General features: G+C 36.1%; 1 protein-coding gene across 13 annotated transcripts in view; it reads right to left on the minus strand.

Annotated features, from left to right (window-relative positions):
* Window positions 1–20,935, minus strand: part of DMD (dystrophin) — a 2,249,390-nt gene that overhangs the window by 836,225 nt on the left and 1,392,230 nt on the right. For all 13 annotated transcript variants that reach the window (XM_070067426.2, XM_051827673.3, XM_070067427.2 and 10 more), the window contains one exon: window positions 1,444–1,591. In XM_070067426.2, coding sequence (XP_069923527.2) covers window positions 1,444–1,591 — 148 coding nt within the window. The remainder of the gene's footprint in view (window positions 1–1,443; window positions 1,592–20,935) is intronic.

Raw genomic sequence — 20,935 nt, forward strand, 5'->3', positions numbered from 1 at the left:
CTAGTACAATGTCATATATAATAAGTGCTCAGTATTTTTATAGTGAATTAAATACTATTGTAATGTTATACTTTTTCTCCTGTTCATGTGAAAATTTCTTGATTTATAGAAATAAATGGTTGACACTAGACTAATTTACATGTGTCAACCAAGTGAATCATTGATAAAGAAGCAATTCCATTTCTCTTTGATTATAGAACCTTACAGAGTGAGGATATGAAGGTTCTTCAGAAACTTCATAAAATTGGAATTTAAAAAGTTTATTTTGGTGCAAAGAATTTGAAATCCATGTATACTTTTTCATAACACATGCATTTTCATGAATTTTTACAAGACCGCCCTATGCATTGATTTTAATTGTTTGTATGTGACAAAATATACTTAGATTTTAATTCTATTTTCCACAAACTTTTTGAAGTATCCTTGTAGCAAGCATTGTGAAAGTTTGGTTCAAATATTCACTAAGATATTAGATGCAACTGCACATCATGTTTGACAAATAATAGTGGAGGTAAACTATTCATTTTCCTTTCTTTTCCTTTCCCCCTCCCTTTAACAGTAAAAATAAAAGAGATCCTAAAGAGTTGTTATCCTAAAGCTAAAATCGTGAAAGTGAATTCAGCTGCACAGAGCGTGCCAGTAAGCCAGGTGAAGAAATCAGTAATAAGTAACTATCACAGTAGGAGGGCCAGAAATGCTACTTGGATGAACTGGATGTCTGTTCAAACAGTATGAATGCAGACAAACACCACAGCCTCCTTAACCGTAGACAAAACAAACCAAAACAAAACATCACTTGGCAAATCTATCTTTAATTAAAGGCGGAACTAGTGGGTTTGCTTGGGGTGTTAAGATAGTCCTAAGAAATGGGATTCCTTTTCACAAAAATTCTCCTCAAATATCTAGGTATGTAGCCTAAGACAGAGGGAAACCCTCTGTATGAGGTACTGAAGAGAGGAACCGGTAGGCTCCAAATACAAATAAAAAATAAGGAAATTAAAAGGCTAGTTACCTGATATGGTGGGGTAAGCTATGTATATGTGTTGAAATACATACACGTTACATGTTAATCCAAAATTTAAGTTTAAAAAATAATTCTCATTTGGATTTATGATTCCACATTTGTTCTTAAGTTTCAGTATCTGAAGCCATGGAGGTGTCAAATAAGTCTAAAGATAATTTCAAATTAGTTAAAAAATCTCCCATGTATTATGTATGAATAGATGCAATTTATAGGTAATAAATGCATCTATACATATATACATACAAGAATGCATATAGATTGGGAGCCTATGGCTTAAGACAAAATAAAGTTGTAAGAAAAACACTTTAGTGAAGAACTATAACTTAATTGGCAGAAAATCAATGATAAGCACATTTAAAAATAGATTCATATACTCTTTATATAAGTGAGCCCTGGTGTATTTGAGAAAATAAAATTACCTTGACTTGTTCAAGCTTTTCTTTTAGTTGCTGCTCATTTCCAGGTTCAAGTGGAATACTGGTAATGTTATCTGCTTCTTCCAACCATAAAACAAATTCATTTAAATCTCTTTGAAATTCTGACAGGATATTCTTTTGTTCTTCTAGCCTGCAGAAAGGAGAATAAAGTAGTTATAAGTGACATATTTCTCCAATTTTTTCAAAAGTAAACTGGAAAAAAACATGACAAACACTTTTGAGAAAATGAGCAATTAAATGTTAACAATACATTATTCATTTTAAGGAAATTCATTCATTTTGAACAAAGCAATTTCAATATTTCAAAAATTTCTAAAAGATAAAGGAATTGAAAATGGTCAAGAAAATATTTTATTTAAAATATCCAACATTATTATCATTTTGCATTTGGGCAGGTTTCACAACCTCAGCACTACTGACATTTAAGATCGGCTAACTCTTTGTTGTGATGGACTATCCTGTGTGTTGTAGGATGTTGAGCATCATTCCCGTCTTATACACTCTAGGTGGCAGTAGCAACTCCAAGGGTGGCCATTTGCTGCAGCAGCTAAGAAAACCCTTGTGATCACCACATCACCTATCAGAGTGCCTGGCTCTAAGTCCAGGCTCTGCTTCTGATTCTGCTAATGTGCACCCTGGGAGATAGTATCTGATGGCCCAATTATTTGGGCTCCTGCCACCCATGTGGGAGACCCAAATGAATCCCAGGCTCCTGGTTTCAGTGTGGCCCAGCCCCAGCTGTGGCAGGCATTCTATAGAAGTGAACCAGCAGATGAAAGATCTTCCTCTCTCTCTCCCTTCCATATATATATGTGTGTGTGTGTGTGTACGTATGTATATATTTATACATATATATGTGTATATATATGTATATACACACACATACATAATTAAAAAGCAAAGCAAAAAACACGGTAACAAGTCCGCACTCCTGCTCCATATTGTGACAACCAAAAATCTTTCTAGACATTGCAAAATATCCTGGGGGTGATGCTGGAATTTGGGGAGAAAGTGTCCCAGGTTGAGAACCACTGGAGCAAGTATATAACATGAAGTTGCACATTTTAAAAATGCTTAATTAAAGCATACTTTATAGAAAATTACAGGACAAAAATAAAAGCAAGGGTTTAAAATAAAAACACAAAATGATTATTAAAATGCTTTCCAGGGGGTATGCATTGTGCTGTAGCAGGTAAGGCCACTGCCTGAGATGCTGGTATCCCATATAGGTGTGGGTTTGTGTTCTGGCTGTTCTACTTCTGATCCAGTCCCCTGATAGTAGCCTGGGGAAGCAGTGGAAGATGGCCCAAGCTTTTGCAACCCTGCCACATACATGGGAGACTTGGCTGAAGCTCCTGGCTTCTGGCTTCAGCCTGGACCAGCCTCGGCCATTGCAACATTTAGGGAGTGAACCAATTGATGGAAGATCTCTCTCTCTCAGTCTCTCCCTCTCTCTCTGTAACTCTGACTTTCAAATAAATAAATCTTTAAAAAATAAAATAAAATAAACAATTTCCAAATTATAACTCAGAATCTCTTTGGAGGACACAGAAAAATTGATTTAAAAATACTTAACATATGTTATGCTAGTGAGTTTTTAATTATAGAAGTGCACATACTATATGTTTAATTAGCTATAAGTTTATTCCTATATATTGGATCAAAGACTTATAGATAGGTATTGCATTGAATCTGTAGACTGCTTTAGGTAATATAGACATTTTAATTATGTTGATTCTTCCAATTCATGAGCCAAGGATACATTTCCACTGCTTTGTGTCACTGATGACTTCTTTCATCAGTGCTTTATAATTTTCATCATAGAGACCTTTTTACTTCTTTGGTCAAATTTATTAATAGATATTTTATTTTGCAGTAGCTACTGAGAATAGTATTTTGTTGTTGATTTATCTTTCAGTGAGATCATTATTAGTGTATAGAAATGCTACTTTTTTGTATGTTGATGTCCATATCCTACAACTTTATGGAACTGGTTATCAGTTATAACAGCTTTTTGGTGGAGTGTTTAGGCTTTTCCATGTACAACGTCATTTCATCTTCAAACATGGATATTTTTACTTCCTTTCTAATTTCAATTCCCTTTCTTTCTTTGCTCCTGATAGTACTTCCAAAACTATATTGAATAAAAGTGGCAAAGTGGACAACCTTGTGTTGCTCCACGTCTAAGGGCATTGCTCTCAGCTTCTCCCCATTCAATATGATATTGCCTATTAATTTGTCATAAATAGCCTTTATATTTTTGAGATATGTTCCTTCTACACCCAATTTGTTGAGGGTTTTTATTATGAAGTGGTGTCAAATCTTGCCAAATGTGTCTGCATCTTTTGAGATGACCATATGGATTTGTTCTTCGTTCTGTTGATATTATTTAAGAACTTAATTGATTTTCAAATGCTGAACCACTCTGCATCTCTGGGATAAATCTCATCTGATCATGATGTATGATCTTTTTTGTTGTATTTTTGCATTTGCTTTGCTAGTATTTTTTTGATAATTTTTGCATGTATGTCTATCAAGGATATTGGTCTTTAGCTTTGTTTTGTGCTGTATCTTTGGTTTTAGTATCAGAGTGATGATGACCTCTTAAAAAGAGTTTGGCAAAGTTTCATCCTTTTCAATAGTTTGGAACAGTTTGAAAGGCATCTGGAGTTAGTTCCTATTTGTATGTTTTGTAGAATTCAGTAGGAAATCCACTGGAGTGTTGGATTGTGTCCCAGCTGCTCCATTTTCAACAAAGTTTCCTGCTAATGGGCCTTGGATACAGTGGAAGGTGACCAAAGTACTTGGGTCCTTGTCATTCATGGGAGAGACCAGGATAGAGTTTCTGGCTCCTGGCTTTGACCTGGGCCAGACCATGTGTTGTGGCCATTTTGGGAATAAACCAGCAGTAGAGATTTCTCTGAGAGGGAGAGGGAGGAGGAGGGAGGGAGGGAGGGAGGGAGGGAGGGAGGGATGGAGGGAGGGAGAGAGAGAAAGACTCCTAGCTAAACTGTCCCCTGACTGCAGGTGACTGGTGAGCACAGGAAAGATAAACAGACGTCTTCAAATAAGCTTAGTTGAAGTTCACTGCTTAGAAAAAAAATAGTAAGTTGCTAAATGTAATATATCTCTAGGTAATCAAACAGCACAAAAATGAAATGAGTCTATTTGAAAATTATAGTTTCAATTATGACCAAAATAAGCATTAAGTAAACACAAACATAACTTCAATATAGTCATATAATAGATTGGGTATTTGTATCTGTATGTGCCTGTATTTTCCTAATTTATTTATGCTGATTAACAGCTACTAGAATATGAAACCATATTATTTTATTAAAATATGAGGAAATATCATGCATCTTTCAAGAATTTTCTTAAATAATAATGAAATACTCTGAATTCACAAACAATAAAATGCTAACATTTAGTAAGGAGTATTGCAAAACTTTGTATGTTTAAGTTTTGTATTATGATCAATTTAATTGACTAAATACTTGTTGAATACTCTAATGAACTTTTAAGGTGTATTTTGGAATGAAGCATATGCATTTTAATGGGAAGCATAAAAATAATAGTGTTTCAATAAAATCCCATTTCATGTAAATACTTTCGAGAAATGAATATTTATCTTCTTGCATTATAAGTATTTTATAAGTATTTTAACTTATAATTCTCTGTTTTCAAGGAGGTGTTTGTGTTTTTTCTTTTCTTACTGTTTGTTATTTGGTAAATTATTTTTAAGAAATGAGGTGCAAATATATTTAAAAGCAGACTTAAATCAAATGATTTGCACTGAAAACAAATTACAGTTTTTTGTTTTGTTATCTTTTAGGAGCTATACATTTCTCCAAATAGATGTATTATATATATATGCATATATCCACATATATATATATATACATATATAAAAGTAGACATATAACTGTATAGGTCAATGGTTTTTTTAAATACTTATTTTACTTATTTGAATGACAGGGAGAGAGAAAGAGAGAGAGAGGGAGAGGGAGACAGAGAGACAGAGAGAGAGAGAGAGAGAGAGAGATCTTTCATCTACTGCTTTACTTCCCAAAGGGCCATAAGAGCCAGGACTGCTCTAGGCCAAAGCCAGGAGCCTGGAATACCATACAGGTCTCTCTTATGGGTGGCAGGGATCCACAGGCTTGGAACATCTTTTGCTACTTTCCCAGGCACATTAGCAGGGAACTAGATTGGAAATAGAGCAGACAAAACTTGAACTGGCACTCCTATATAGGATCCTGGCATTGTAGGCAACAGCTTAACCTGATATGGCACAGTGTTGACCTTTCAATGATGATTTAAACATTTCAATGGTGATTTAAACATTCAAATACTGTAACTTTGTCTCTCAAATAAATAAATAAAAATTTTTAAAGAAAAGATGGATATGTTATGTACCTTGTCTTGAATCTCACCCTTGTTGAAAAGAAAGAGTATGTAAACTAAGGATTCTGAGTATGATAAGAGGATAAATTATTTCTAGAGCAGAGCTTGGGCGACATCCAAGAGAACATAGTGGCAGGAGCCTAGAGCATGAAGGAAATACTTTATGCTGCAGGAATAACACACAGCCTGTGCAAAGATAGGACCTTGAGAGAACTACAGCTAAACTCATCCATTCACCTAACAAGCATGTGGGGATCAATCTTTTGCCACGCAATGAAACCTTGTCCAAAGTCTGTCCTGGGACATGTAAGCTTGCGTTCTCCCCTCTGTCTACTCTGAACACAGGAGTTAGAGGTATACTGTGGAAAACCAAGCCAGATATATATCATACTGCATTTAAAATATTCCACTGCTTCCTAATTCATTCACGACAAAAGCCAAAGTTTTTACAGTGCCCTAGGAGGATCCAGATTTGTGCTGTTCAATATAGTAGGCATTATATTGAAACACCTGAAAGCTTTGGAGCTTTCTCAGCACTTGAAATGTGGCTGACAGGTATTGAGATAAACTATGTAAAATGCACATGAGATTTCAAAGGTTTGTACAAAAAGAAATAATTATCTCTATCTTTTGCTTAATTTTGTTGTGAACTTAAAATTGTGCCAAAATTTATGTATATAAAATTTTACTTTTTATTTTGAAGATTTATTTATTTGAGAGTTAGAGAGAGAAAGAATCTTCCAACTGCTGGTTCACTCCTTCTTTGGCTACAATGGCCAGGACTGTGCTGGCCTAAAGGCAGGAGCCAGGAGTTTCATTTGTATCTCCCACATGAGTCATATTCTGCTGCTTTTTCCAGCCTTAAATTAGCCTTGGAGGTGGATCACAAGTGGAGCAGCCAGGGTAACCACAAGGGATGTCAGCGTTGCAGGTGGGGGCTTTACCTGCTATGCCACAACACTGGCCCCCAAATTTTAGAATATTATATCTCATTAATACTTTATGTATCACACTGTATCTTAATACACTGAGTTAAATAAATTTATTAAAATTAATTCTACCAGTGGCCTTCTACTCTTTAAACATGGTAATAAGAAAAATTTAAATTACATTATATAGCTCACCTACTTTTTTCTATTGAACACAAATTTATGAGATCTACTGGCTCCTGTCTTCTCATCTTTCAGTCACATTTCCATCTGCTTTCCTTTCTTTTATCTTTCCTGAGAACCAGTTGCCTCCTTGCTGTATTCCTCAAACACATAGATGAATCTCTGCTTCTAAGTCTTTGCCATTGCTTTTCCATATTCCTGAATGCTCTTCCTTCAAATATCAAACACGTGTGGATCCCTAACCTCTTGCACATCCTCCCTGATGATCTCACATAGAATTATATTTCCAGCCTCAGATTTCTATTTTTTCCTATTTTCCCTTTCTCATACTCTGTAACTTGGTTATTTACTTGGTGTATTATCTATTTCACATACATGAAATTAAACTTCCCAAGTATAATGATTTCCATGTGTTTAATTTGTTGCTGTAATCCTTGCCCTGAAACAATATCTGGCATAGAATAGATGCTCAATAAATAACCGAGTGAATGAATGAATTCTCTCATCATTCTTTTCAATCTTGCATACATTTCTGTTCTAAAAAATATTTCACACTGTGCAAACTGCTGACTGTGAAATACAGTCTACTTCACACACCCATGGGCAGTGTAGCATATCACTAAATTAAAGACACCAGCAGTTGCAGACCATAGGATGCCACCATGTTAAGTTTCAAAGGGGAAGGAGGTAGGAAGTGGGAATGGGTAGGAAGTGGGAATGTCAACTATGACACTTATTACTCTGAGGTTTTATTCCATGAAGAAACTTGTTCTTTTTAGATTGATTGAATTTTGTCATATATCCTTCTTATGTATACAAACAAAAGTAGAATATAAGTGAAAAACCTGGTTGAGTTATTTCTGAAGCATCTTCATATTTAGAGTCTACCTTTCTTGTATCACTTTTTCCTTCAGAACATGGGACACAGAGAAGATTGGAAATGGTTGGTAATAGAAACAATATTATTGTTGCTTCTCCATAAACCCTATGGGGACATAACTGATCTCAATTGCTTGCAGCCTGTTTTAAATTGTGGGAAAACATAATTTTCTCTCAGACTCTGGCCTTAGAACCAAATATTGAAGAGGAAAAAAAATCCTACTACAGACATGTTTTATTTCTTAAAAGTTCTAACCCTATTCGATCCCTGGGTCTACTCTTTCAAAATATGAGAGAGAGAGAGAGAGAGAGAGAGACAGAGAGACAGAGAGAGACAGAGAGATCATTCCTAATAAGGGATCAAGGGTTCTCTCCCCAAATGCCCTCAACAGCCCAGGATAGGCCAGGTTGAAGCCAGGAGACAGGGGCTTACTTTGGGTCTCCCTCATGGGTGGCAGACACCCAAGTATTTGAGCCATCACCTCCTCCCTTCCAGAGTGCACATTAGCAAAAAGCTGGAATCAGGACTGGAGCCAGGACTTGAAACCAGGTACTCTGATACAGGAGGTCGCATCCCAAGCAACATCTTAACAGCTGTGCCAAATGCCCATTCCATTTCTACTTTTTTGTTGTCCAAATTTTTGTCTCCATTAATATTAGACTGCAGATCATCTTGCACACTGTTCCACACAGTTTTAGTTAAGAAAACCTTTGCTAAAATCTGATTACATTTGTAAAACCTAAACAGACTGATAAGACTTTTTTCATCTTTCATATAGAAACAGACATTTTTGAAGCCGAACCACCCCCAAAACCCAAAACGAAGCAAAAACTGGAAGAGCAGACATGAGTAACATCAAAACAAAACAAAAAAAATTCCCAAGCTTAGAATAAAATTCCAAAAGCAAACACCACCACCCCCTCACTGACACTAAACATATCTCAAATTACTTTGTTGCCTATTTTTTCCTCTTAAGAATATTCAGCCAAGACAAATAGGGCAGATGTACTTATTCATTATAATAGCGATTTATACATTTGGGATCAAACTGTATAAATATTCTGTACCTATTTTCTTCATTTAAATTCCATTGTTAGTATTTTTCTTAGGTCATTAATTACTCTCTGAAAAGCTGACTTCTGAGATCTGAGTAATAAGCTATATTTGGGAACACCATATTTCACCATTCTTGTCTTATTAGGCATTTCGCTTGGTTCCAATTATTCATTATAATAAATAACTCTATAGCAAATACATTTGTTTATGCATTTTGGCTCACATATTTGCTAAATGCCTTGGAATAAGGAAGAAAAATTAACAATAAGAATCCTAAGGATTTAGATACACATTGCTAATTATCTTTGCAACACTGATACTAAGAACCTTTATAAACTCCTACTGATAGTTACAAAATTCTACTCTTACCAAATCTTTACCACTTTTGAGCACTATGATTTATATACTTGATAGAAAAATATGTTCTGCATGGATATTTATATATTTTTAGTAGAAAAGTTGAAAAATGTATGTTTATGCCCATTTGTCATTTTACGTTTCTATTGTCAATTTTCTGCTATGTATGCTATGCATTTTTCAACAATGTTTTCTTATTTATTTGCAACAACTCTTCACATTATCATAAATCACCTTTATTGTGAATAATCTTACAGTTTCCCTTTTACCTTTAAGTTTTGCATTTTTTGTTTCTAAGTTAGAATTTATTTCTATTATTTCTTTCATTGAGATTATTCTCAAAATAGTAGCCATGCTATAATTATTTATTTCTTTATTCTAGATCTTTATAACTTCATTTTAAAAATCTAATGTTTAATGCATCTTAAATTTATATAGATTATATTTCTGCCCTTGAAAGTTTTCTCAGAAATTGATATTTTCTTCCAAGCACATCTGTTCTCTACTGATTTATGGCACTTTCTTCATTAAAAGGGTTTATATTACTAAGGTTCTGTTTGCTGATTTACTGTAGAGTTTTGTGACAGTAATACACTACTTCAACCCCTTCAAAAAACTGTTCAGTTTCTAGTGGACTATCTTCTCTACCACTTTAGCTATCTTAACATTTGATCAAATTACAAAATAAAAATTGAGGATTTTGATCACGATTACATGAAATCAATACATCAGTTTGTGAAGAATTTTTGTCTTTTCAATATAATTTTCTAAGTTTTCTATGTTTACAATACATTTGGAGACTGAGAATACCTGGGACCCTATCTGGGTACTATAAATAATTCAGCATATTTAATAACTAACCTTCAACATAAGTTTGAAATACAGAAATTTGCATATGATTTTATGGATATTAACCATATACTAACTTCAAAAACTCTTAAGAACTTCCTGATATAATAAATCACCACCTACAAAGTAAACATTTTGGCCAGGCTCTTTATCATAATCTTTTCTTTCACATAGTGTTTGTTGAAAACTTTTTTTCTGACGATTAATTTTTTTAAAGTAAGGCATCTTCTATAATATGAAAATATTTCATAGTCATTTCATGTTTAGATTTGTTTTTTATACTTTGAAATATAAAAAAAGATGGTGCCAAAATCCCATCGGGGCCTCGTTATAATCTGCTTTTCCAAGCGCATGTGTTTTCTGAAATTTCAAAAGCCTCGATTTGAAGTTTTAAAAGTTGCAATTTGAATTTATGTATTCAGATGATTGCAGAAAGGCGAAGGAACACAGTTAGCATTTCCAGGCTTGTCTCCTGACGGAACAGTTTAAACGTGCTTTATATTGGCATTCATCACATGAAGTGTTATTTCTTTGTTTACCTACTTGCTTAATGCTTACGGTAGGATTTATTCAGGCATGTGGTAGTAATAATAATGAATGGGATATTTAACATTACCCATCTGCAATTAAGTGCTAAATATTTTACTTTTAGAGGCATTTCAGTACATTTAGTTACTTATTTTTTTTAAAGAATGGCTTCTGTTTGAAGTATTGGCTCTGTTACCGTTTACATTATAAATGCTCCTAACGCAGTTGAAAGAATCACACATTATGATTGTGAGAGATTTGCATAATCAGAAAAGAAGAGTTACTGATGTGTTGCTAAATTCAATGAATTTAACATTAACTCTTAATGAACATTTTCTGTGGGGCTGCTCTTAGGGGAAGAGGAATGGATTGTCAAATCACATGGCATGATTTCAGTGGGAGGGAAAGCTACCAAGTGTTTCAGGAAAAGTACTAGATATTTTTGCATTTAAATCACTTTTCATACTCCGTACACCCCCTGTATTGCCTTCCTAATGCTCTCAATGAAGAAATTGAAGCTCAGGAGATTTACATACCGTATACCCAAATATAAGGGGGCTGGCTATCTCATTTTCAAATCAGATCTCCTTCAAGTTTTTGACCAATTTTAACATAGAAACTTTAGAAAATTTAGGTAGAATCATCAGTTGTCTAAATAAAATACTTAATTCTTTAATTTCATTGTGTATATATGTACTAACTTAAGATTATATATTGCAAAACATTACATTAATTAGGAAGATTACATTTCTCCACTCACAGTTCATGCAACAATTTGGTTCAGTTCCTTAACATGCATCTTCACCATTAGAATTTCCATTTTGATGGATGCACTGAGTGACCTCAGTTTTCCAAAAGGTATCATTGTCACTTACACCTATACGGCCTGAGGTACAATACTTCTGAATCCATGTGTAATGATCCACTAGGAATTTTATTGCAAACCACAAGCACACATTTACATAAGAGCATTTTGTTATATAAAGAGTTTTTCTTTTCTCTGTGCCATATGTCCATGAACTATATAATGTAACCACTCACTGAGCTGCTTTTAATAGTATTCTTTCTTTCCAGAGCTGCTTTATAATGGTATCCAACACTAGAAATTGTGATATCATAGCACCAAAATTAATCTCTATACTCTGTTAAAGTTGTTTTCTTCTGGTGTGTTGTTGTTGTTGTTGTGCCTATATCAATGGAACTCTACAAGCCACCAAAATGAGCATGGAGATTAAGTCTAGCCAATGTATCTTTCCCATACAATATTTTGTTGTTTTGAGTAAGGTCAAAGAAGCAAGTGACTTTTAATTAGAAAAACTTTCAAAGGATTCAAATGTAAGGTAATTTTCACTTGAGGAAAAAAATTCATTTTTAGGTATACATAATAACTTGCCAGGTCACACATCTATAGGACATTGTTAGAATCAGAAATCAAGCATCGACTCTATTTTAAACCAACATACCCCCCATAGCTGATCAGTACTTGAGTCACACAATTAGGCATTCTCTTATTTTTCCTACAGTTTGTGCTTGGTAGAAATGAAGCACTCCTAAGAGGGACAACATATCAAGGCTTCTCATTCATTTATGTTTCACTACTAAGGAAACAATTGGCAACTTGTGGGTAGGTTTGGACAGTGATAAGGTTTCGAAGGACTGAAGTTTGATGCGGAGCATACCTGAAAGGAACAGAAGTTGGAGTTTAATGCTGCAAGTTATCTCCTGAGTGAGTGAATTTGGGAAAGTTAGCCAACCTCTACAGGCTTTAATTTCTTTGTTTGAAAACGGAACACTCCTTACTTCAGAGTTTGGTTGTGAGGATCAAAACTGCTCTCAGAAACCCAAGTTTTAGTCTAGTATTTCACTAATAGCATCCAACAAATAACAGAAAATAAAAGGAGATAGAAACAAGGAAGAATACAGATATAGAACTGTCTGTCTCAGAATTGTGCCTAGTCTATATACATATAAAGATATTTATAAAGCATGTATGGGTGCACAGAGGGACTGCTTGAAACTGAACTTTTTGATGAGTCATCTGACAGGGCTACTTCTCTCTTCTGACAAATTACTATCACAAATTTTGCTGGAGAAACACAATTAGAGTCTTAGTGTCAGCCTTCAAGTGAATGCGCCGCCCAATGAGGGCCTTCAAAGTAGAGTAGAGCAGAGGTACGATTTCAAGACAGCACTCCCTGAAGGTCTACTAGTGTTCAATGATATGGCAGTGAATATGGGCCACAATCCCGCCTCATGGAATTTAAATCCTATTGGAGGAGAGGGGAGGCAGACAGTAAACAAGAGCTAAATTACATGCATTGTGATATAGTGTTAAGAGCTACAGAACGATGAAGCAGAAAAGGAAGACAGAATCTTTGGGCAGACGGTTGGAGAGTAGCTGCAGTTTATAAGTGGCAATCAGGAAAGGCCTCACTGGGAAGGGACATCTGAGCAAAATGCTATGGTAGGGACTGGCTAGCTCTTCAAGTAACTGGACTCTTCTTTTTCTATTCATGCGCTCAGCTGCCATTTTCCAGTCTCCTTTTGCATTAGGCATGACTACATGACTGAGTTCTAGCAAATGGAATGTGTATAAAAGTGATGCTCACGAATTCAAGGCCAGGCTCGTTATGTGTCCTCCTCCACCTCCCCCAGGCACAAGCCAGAATCATACATGTGCTATTCTTTGCCTTTCTAGTACAGAAATGTATCACTGTGTTCCTAAATCTGTTTATATGAAATATATGAAATTTGTTTACCTTAAATAAAATATATAAAAAAGAAATCCACTGCTTAAGATGTCAAAGTCACAATATCAATTTGCACTGGAACCTCAGGTTTCCTGCTAGAAAACTGGGACTCATCCTTGTTCTTCACTCTCCTCTCTTCCCAGAGTATATTGAGAAACATGACTTTGGGGTGGCATTGTAGCATAGCTGGTTAAAGCACCACCTGTTACACTGGCATACCATATGAGAACCTGTTCAAGTCCCAGTTGCTCCACTCTGTATTCAGCTCCCTGCTAATGTGTCTGGAAAAGCAGTGTGAAGTGGTCCAAGTGCTTGGGCCTCCGCCACCCACATGGGAGGCCTAGATGGAGTTCAGAGCCTCTGGCTTTAGCTTGGCCCAGCCTCAACCATTGTGATCATTTGGAGAGTGAACCAGCAGATGGAAGATACCTCTCTCTCTCTCTCTCTCTCATTCTCTCTCTCCCTCTCTCTCTTTCAAATGACTAAAATATTTTTAAAAGAAATATGACCTTATTCCACTGAAGATGTCTCTTGAATTAGCCTACTTTTTCCCCCCATTCTTCCTACCACTCCTTCTCTCATCCTCTCTGGCTGGTTCCTACCAGGATCTCTGAGGTCACTCCTTAATTGGCTTCTACTTCTCATGTTGTCTCCTTTGTTTCCATTTTTTGACACTTCAGAATGTGATATCTTTCTAAAATATGTTTCTGATCATGCCCTCATACCTTCAATAATTTCTTAGTGTCAATGGGGTAAAATCCACCCTCTTTAAAATGGGTCAAAGAGCTGTTTGTGATCTGGTTTGTACTTCTCTTTTATTATCTTCCTTTGTGCTTTATAACCCATTGAACAATTTAACCCCTCCTTGAAATGTAGTACTGTATTCATGTCAAGACTCCTCAAACATAGTTTCTTCTACTGAAGATGCTCTTGCATATATCTTGTTTTAAGTATCTTCCAACCAATCTCACTTTAGACATCACTTCCTCTACAAAGCTCTCCTTGATTAAGTAGATTCCCCTTCCCAACCAAGGATAGGTTACAGGTCCTTTAGTGTAGTTCAATGGCCTCTCATGATGTTTCTATGCCAGGAAATACTGCGATTTTCTTTGTTGATGAGTACACTGAAAATGTTCTGTCTACTGTGATTATACTCTATTCTCAGTATTTAGCATATAGTATGTGTTCAGTCCTTAAATTAATAATCTGAATGGCATGATCTTAACTGGGTATCTGAGAGTAATAACTTTATTCACAATAATCTTGGGAGATTGTCCATGAAAAAGAAAGAGTGTATATGACTAGGTGGGAAGGTTCTCTCCAAAATTAACTACATCCAACCAAGGAAAGCTATATTCCAGTGGTTTTCAAACTATGGCCTGTGGGGAGCAACTCGGACTAGACTAAGTTACTGGAATTAAGACTTATTCTAGGCATCTGCTCTCCCACAATATGGCGCTGGGAGAGGAGGAAACAGCTTCTACACAGCTGCCTCCAGTTCAACCAATAAACAGCAGGACCTGCTCCTGATTGGAGGACAGCAGCGTACTCGGCGTGTGGGTAGCAGAGTTGGGATTGGTGGAAGAGGACTATAAAGGAGGAGAGAGACAACATGCACCAGGAACATCTATCTGAAGGAACACCTGTGCAGTCCCCGAGAGAGCCGGCCGGTGGTGTGCCGCTCCCCCGCGGAAGTGGGGAAAGTGGCAGGGGGAACCGCCCTTCCACGGAGGTGGAAGGGTCGGTAGCCAACCCGGGAAGAACCAGCAACAAACCCAGGAAGGGCCGAGCAGACAAAAGAACAGTGCAGGGTCCTGTGTCGTTCCTCCACGAAGACGGGGATCGACAATGGCCCATGGATCACATAGTGCCTATCACTTGTTTTGGTAAACTGTTATTGGAACATAGCCACATCCATGCTATCACATAATGTTTATGACTGCTTTTCCACTATAATAGCAGACTTGAGTATTTGCAGCAGAGATCAAATGACCTGCAAAAGGAAAGATATCTACTATCTGGCACTTTACTAACCATTACCAACATCTGCTTTGTGTTAAATCGTTTTCTTAGACATATACTAGGGATTGACGGTGTGAGAATTCTGATGTAAGAACTTTTTAAAAAATATTTATTTTGGAGGGTCAGCGCCGTGGCTCACTAGGCTAATCCTCCACCTGCGGCGCCGGCACCCCGGGTTCTAGTCCCGGTTGGGGCGCCAGATTCTGTTCCGGTTGCCCCTCTTCCAGTCCAGCTCTCTGCTGTGGCCAGGGAGTGCAGTGGAGGATGGCCCAAGTACTTGGGCCCTGCACCCACATGGGAGACCAGGAGGAAGCACCTGGCTCCTGGCTCCTGGCTCCGGATCGGCGCAGGGCGCTGGCTGTAGCGGCCACTTGGGGGGTGAACCAACGGAAAAAGGAAGACCTTTCTTTCTGTCTCTCACTGTCTAACTCTGCCTGTCAAAAAAAAAATTAAAAAAAAATTATTTTGGAAAGAGAGAGAATAAGAAGGAGGAGGAAGAGGAGGAGGAGGGGAGGGGAAGGGAGAGGAGGAGGGGGAGGGGGAAGGGGAGGTAGAGAAGAAGAGAAGAGATGAGACAAGACGAGGAGACTGTTCCCATTCACTAGTTCACACTCCAAATGCCCTCAAGGGCTTGGGTTAAAGCTGGGAGTTGGGAACTCAATCTAGGTCTCTTATGTGGGTGTCGGAAATCCAATAACTTGAGCCATCATTGCTGTCTCCCAGGGTGTACATGAGCAGGAGCTAGAATCAGAAGCTGGAGTCAGGTAAAGAACCCAGATAATCTGATATGGGTCATGGGTATCTTAACCAGTGTCTTAACTTCTAGGCTAAAACCCAGCCTGAAGAATTTCTCTATAATCATTTTAAGCAAGTTATATTTGTGATCATGAACATGTATATGGCCATTAGAACTACTCTCCAACCTCTGAAACAATCATTAATACTTTACACAATTATTATTTCACAGGATCCAATATGAGGACATCTAACATGAAAATTAAACAATGCGTCTGATTATAAACATGTGCTCTCTTTAATTTACTAAAGTTTCCAAGTACAAAAAAACTTTACTAAACTTAGAATCACACATGTTTCTGTCTCTTTTTCCTCTTCTTTGTTTTTACACCATTCAAGTTTCTTTCCTTATTTTTCTCTTTTCCTAACCCTAAACCAACTTTTTCACTTTGTTTATACTTGAACATCCTTTTTTGGTTACTCTGTCTTCTTTCTCTGGGTTTTATGGTAAGATTTATTACCATGGCTATATTTTGAAATCTGTGGGGGGTAGTCATAATTTGTACCCACAAATGTTATCAGTTGTACTAACACCATGTGCATCCAATGGAATATAAGTATATTCAATAGAGAAGAAAAAAACAATGTTCTTCAAATAGAGGAAAAGGAACATTTTGTTCACCATTTTCATCCTGGAGAAGAAAGGGCAGAGTATTTTCATTTCATTTATGTGAAATCTGCACATAATTTCAGGTAAGTTCTTCAGAAACATAGGCTACTTACTGTTCTTTAAAAGGACATAGCCACAGGACGTACAAGAACAGTTACATTCCCTAAAATAGCAGTTCTGGAAGGATGGCCTTGGAAGCACCAGGGGTACCTAAGACCCATTCAAGGCATCTTTGAGGTAAAAATTATCTTCACAGTAATACTAAGATGTTATTTGCCTTTTCCTCTCCTATTCTCTTACAAGCTTTTCAGAGATTACATGACATGAAATATGGCAACACATTGAATGCAGAAACAGATATAAGAACCTACCCTTAAAGAGATTTGCAAAACTGTGAAACAATGTCACTCATTATATCATTTTGTTATAGAAATGATATTTTAATAGAACATTTATTTTTTAAATAGCAAAAGGAATTTTATATTAATAAATATTTCAAACATTTCTTAGTTTTAATTTCAAACACTGTAATCTATAGAAAAAAAAGTTCTCTGAAGTCTTGATTAATTTTTAAGAGAGTAAATAGATCCCATGATCAAAAAGGTCGACAGACATTGCTGTAGATGTAGAGAACTGTGCTTAATGAATTTAAGTTCTACATAGCATAAATGAGGAGATAATTTCCTGGAGAACAGAAATACCTCCTTGTCACCAAGCACAAATAATGGCAGTTTATCATGCTTATCAAAGAGTTCAGCATCAGTCCTGAGATAAGTAAATAATCCAATATGAAATGAAAATTAAGACAGTACATTAGGTATGATGAACTTTACCACAAACATTATAGATGAAGTCCACAAATTTGCCAAACAATTTATAAGAGACAGAGGAAGGTGAATAATGTAAGCCAAGAACCATGAGGGCCAACTTTTAGAGTTAATGATCTGCCTAAATATCTACCGAGAGCCTGCGTGATATGCTAGGCTAAGTAGGGCACCTTCAAAAGATATACACACTGCTTTTATGAGAGATGATTAAGCACTGAGTCAAGGTGGCTTGTCATTAATTTCATTTCTTTTTTCATCAACAAATATTTGCATTCCACAGTGTACCAGGGATTGATTTTGTCACCAAATGTTGAATGTCTAGGAGGAGATTCAGATGTGTTATGTGAACGGGTTTCCTTAAAATGCAATAAGCATTGAAGTGCAGCTATGTACCCAATAAATATTTATTATGCATCTCTTAAGTGCCAGGCATTGTACTAGCTGGATGTTCAGGGTGAACAAAATAGACTCAGTGCTTGCCCATATGAAGCTGATAGCATCATGGGCAATAAAAACTAACTAAATATATCAATCATGCAAATAACTATATTAATGTAAACCATAAATGTCTGAAGAAAAATTAAGACTTTTATGAGAGAGGACTTCTTTATTTGCAAACTTCCAGTTTCAGAATGTATATAGATAGGTTGCACTTAAGTGCAAGCATGCATTATCTAATTCCTCTTTCCATGAAGAAACAGTATCAGTGGTCACATATAGTTATTCTAGTTTCAAATCTTTTACTTTTGACTAAAATGTATTGCCTCTGTTCATGCGTATTTTTAATGTGATTTATACATGTTGTTAACCTTTGGTATGTGTTGAATACAAAAGCAAAGAGAAATATTAAAAAAAAGTAATGATGCACCATCATCATGGCTCAGTTAGTTAAGCCACCCAATGCCACCATCCCATATGGGCACTGGTTTGAGTCCTGGCTGCTCCACTTCTGATCCAGCTCCCTGATAATGCATGTGGGCCCCTGCCACCATGTGGGAGACCTGGATGGAGTTCCAGGGTCCTGGCTTTGGCCTGGCCGCAGTTCTAGCTCGTGTAGCCACTGGGAAGTTAACCACAGAAGAGAAGATCTCTTTCTTACCTCTCTCCCACTTTTTTCCCCTTTCCTTCTCTCCTTCCATCTCTGTAACTCTGCCTTTCAAATAAAATACATCTTTTTTAAAAATAAGAAGTGATGATGATCCAAGATCTCCAACATTTAGAATTTTTTCAGATGGCTTAATCAACTATCTATGGGTTTCCTGAATGGTTACATATGGTCTAAGAAAAATGTCCTTGCAAAGAGTCATTAGGAATGTAACCTGTTCCCAAGGAGAACAAGCACTGGATTTTATTTTAGTTGAGAAGGATATGGTGAATGTAACTGTGAGTTCTTCTGAGTAAGTAACTTGGAAATTGAGCTCTGAACAATATGTAAATATTGGCTAGATGAAGCAAGAAGGAAAAACTTCAATACAGATGAATCATCTTTCCTCTAGGCAAAAAAAAAATATGTGGGGATTCAGAAAGATTCAATGTGGTAAGCAATGTAGAGAGTAGCAGGAGGCAGGCCAGAGGGATTCTCAGGGGTCAAGAAGACGTGGTAAGAACTTGAATTTTATCTTAAAAACAATGATGAACAGTTTGCTAAGGACCCTAACAACTCAAATGGTGGAATTCTCTCTCAGGAGCCTGGGAAATATATTCATTTGTGGACAATAGCAAAAATAGTGAAAAAATTCAAGTCTCCATTAAGGTTTCCATAGTGAGGCGACTATGGAAGAGGATTGGCAAGAGAGAGTACAAAAGATAAGGATGAGTCATGTTCTAAAGAAGTCTACACAACTGTCATGATGAATATATTCCCAGGGTACTGACAGAGACGCATTGGAGTTCTGTAAGTAGTGGTATGACATGATGATATGCATGTTTTAATGAGCTTATTTATTAGTTGTTGCAAGTATATAATAAAAGTACTTACTTAAATGGGTTGTTTATGTGAGACCTCCTACTGAATTATCCCTGGGCATTAAAACTTGATCCTACATGAACTTTTCCATGCATTATTGATTCTACAATTCACATCAATTATTAAATTCATTAAACAGTGGGTACAAGGTATATAGGAACTTGGGAAGTGTACCTAATAAATAACTCAAGGTTGGTTTTGACCCATAAAATAAACTACTTCTCTAAGCTAAACACACATTTAGAAAGAGTATACTCCAAATGGTAGCTCAAAGGAATTTTTTAAACAGAAAGAGTCACATACAACTGAATCAAGACATTGCAAATTGAAATGCATGATTCCTTTCTGAGATCAATAGGACAAACAACAAACTGATATAACCTTGAGGAGAAAAATCTTCTGTAGGTTTATGAAGATTGAAGGGAGTTTTTCTTTCTCCACTGGGAGATGAACACCATTACTTTCCTGCTGGATATGAGAGGGTTATATTTCCATTCCCCAGAGAGAATTGATGGTTTCTAAAAATGTATCACAGAATTTCTTCACTGAGTCAAAAGTCAACATATAATGAAAAAATGAGTAATATAAAAGCATATTACCTAGCAAATAAAGCGTACATACATTTATGTCATATAAATATCAGAGAGAAAAATAAGATTATCCTCTCCAAGGGAAAGAATAAATACAAGGGTGATTTAAAAGTTTCATGGAAAAATAAAATTAAAAGATGATTATTTTGGTGCAAATAGATTTTGAAATCCACGCATAGTTTTCTCCATACAGTTTTCCATGAATTTTTGAAGACTCTTCATAGACCCTTATCTTAAACCATATACAAAAGCCAATTCAAAATGGATTAAAGACTTATGTGTAAGATTCAAAATTGTAAATCTTGTAAAACATAGGGGAAAGTTTCTTGTGATTTGTGGTGGCAATTATTTTTAGGTACAATTCTAAAAAATACAAGTAACAAAAGTAAAAACAGACAAGAGAGACTGCATCAAACCAAAAAGCATTTGCATAGCAAAGGAAACAATCGATAAAATGAAAAGGCAAGTTACAGAATTGGAAATAATGTTTACAAACCATATATGGGATGAAGGCTAATATATAAACTTTTTTAAAAATGCAATGGCACACAAAAGTATAATAGCATAACAAGTTCTCATTACCTATGACCCAAGTTCAACAATGCCACTATACTGTCAAACTTGTTTCTTCCTTACTTTCTCAAACCCTATCACTTTTCTTTGTTTTAGAGCTTCACATAAGTTTAATTTAACGATGATATTCATGCATGGTAAGAGCTCTTAGT

Source organism: Oryctolagus cuniculus, chromosome X (assembly GCF_051225735.1).
Source record: "Oryctolagus cuniculus isolate XC-2025 breed Fujian yellow rabbit chromosome X, ASM5122573v1, whole genome shotgun sequence".
NCBI classification, from domain to species: domain Eukaryota; kingdom Metazoa; phylum Chordata; class Mammalia; order Lagomorpha; family Leporidae; genus Oryctolagus; species Oryctolagus cuniculus.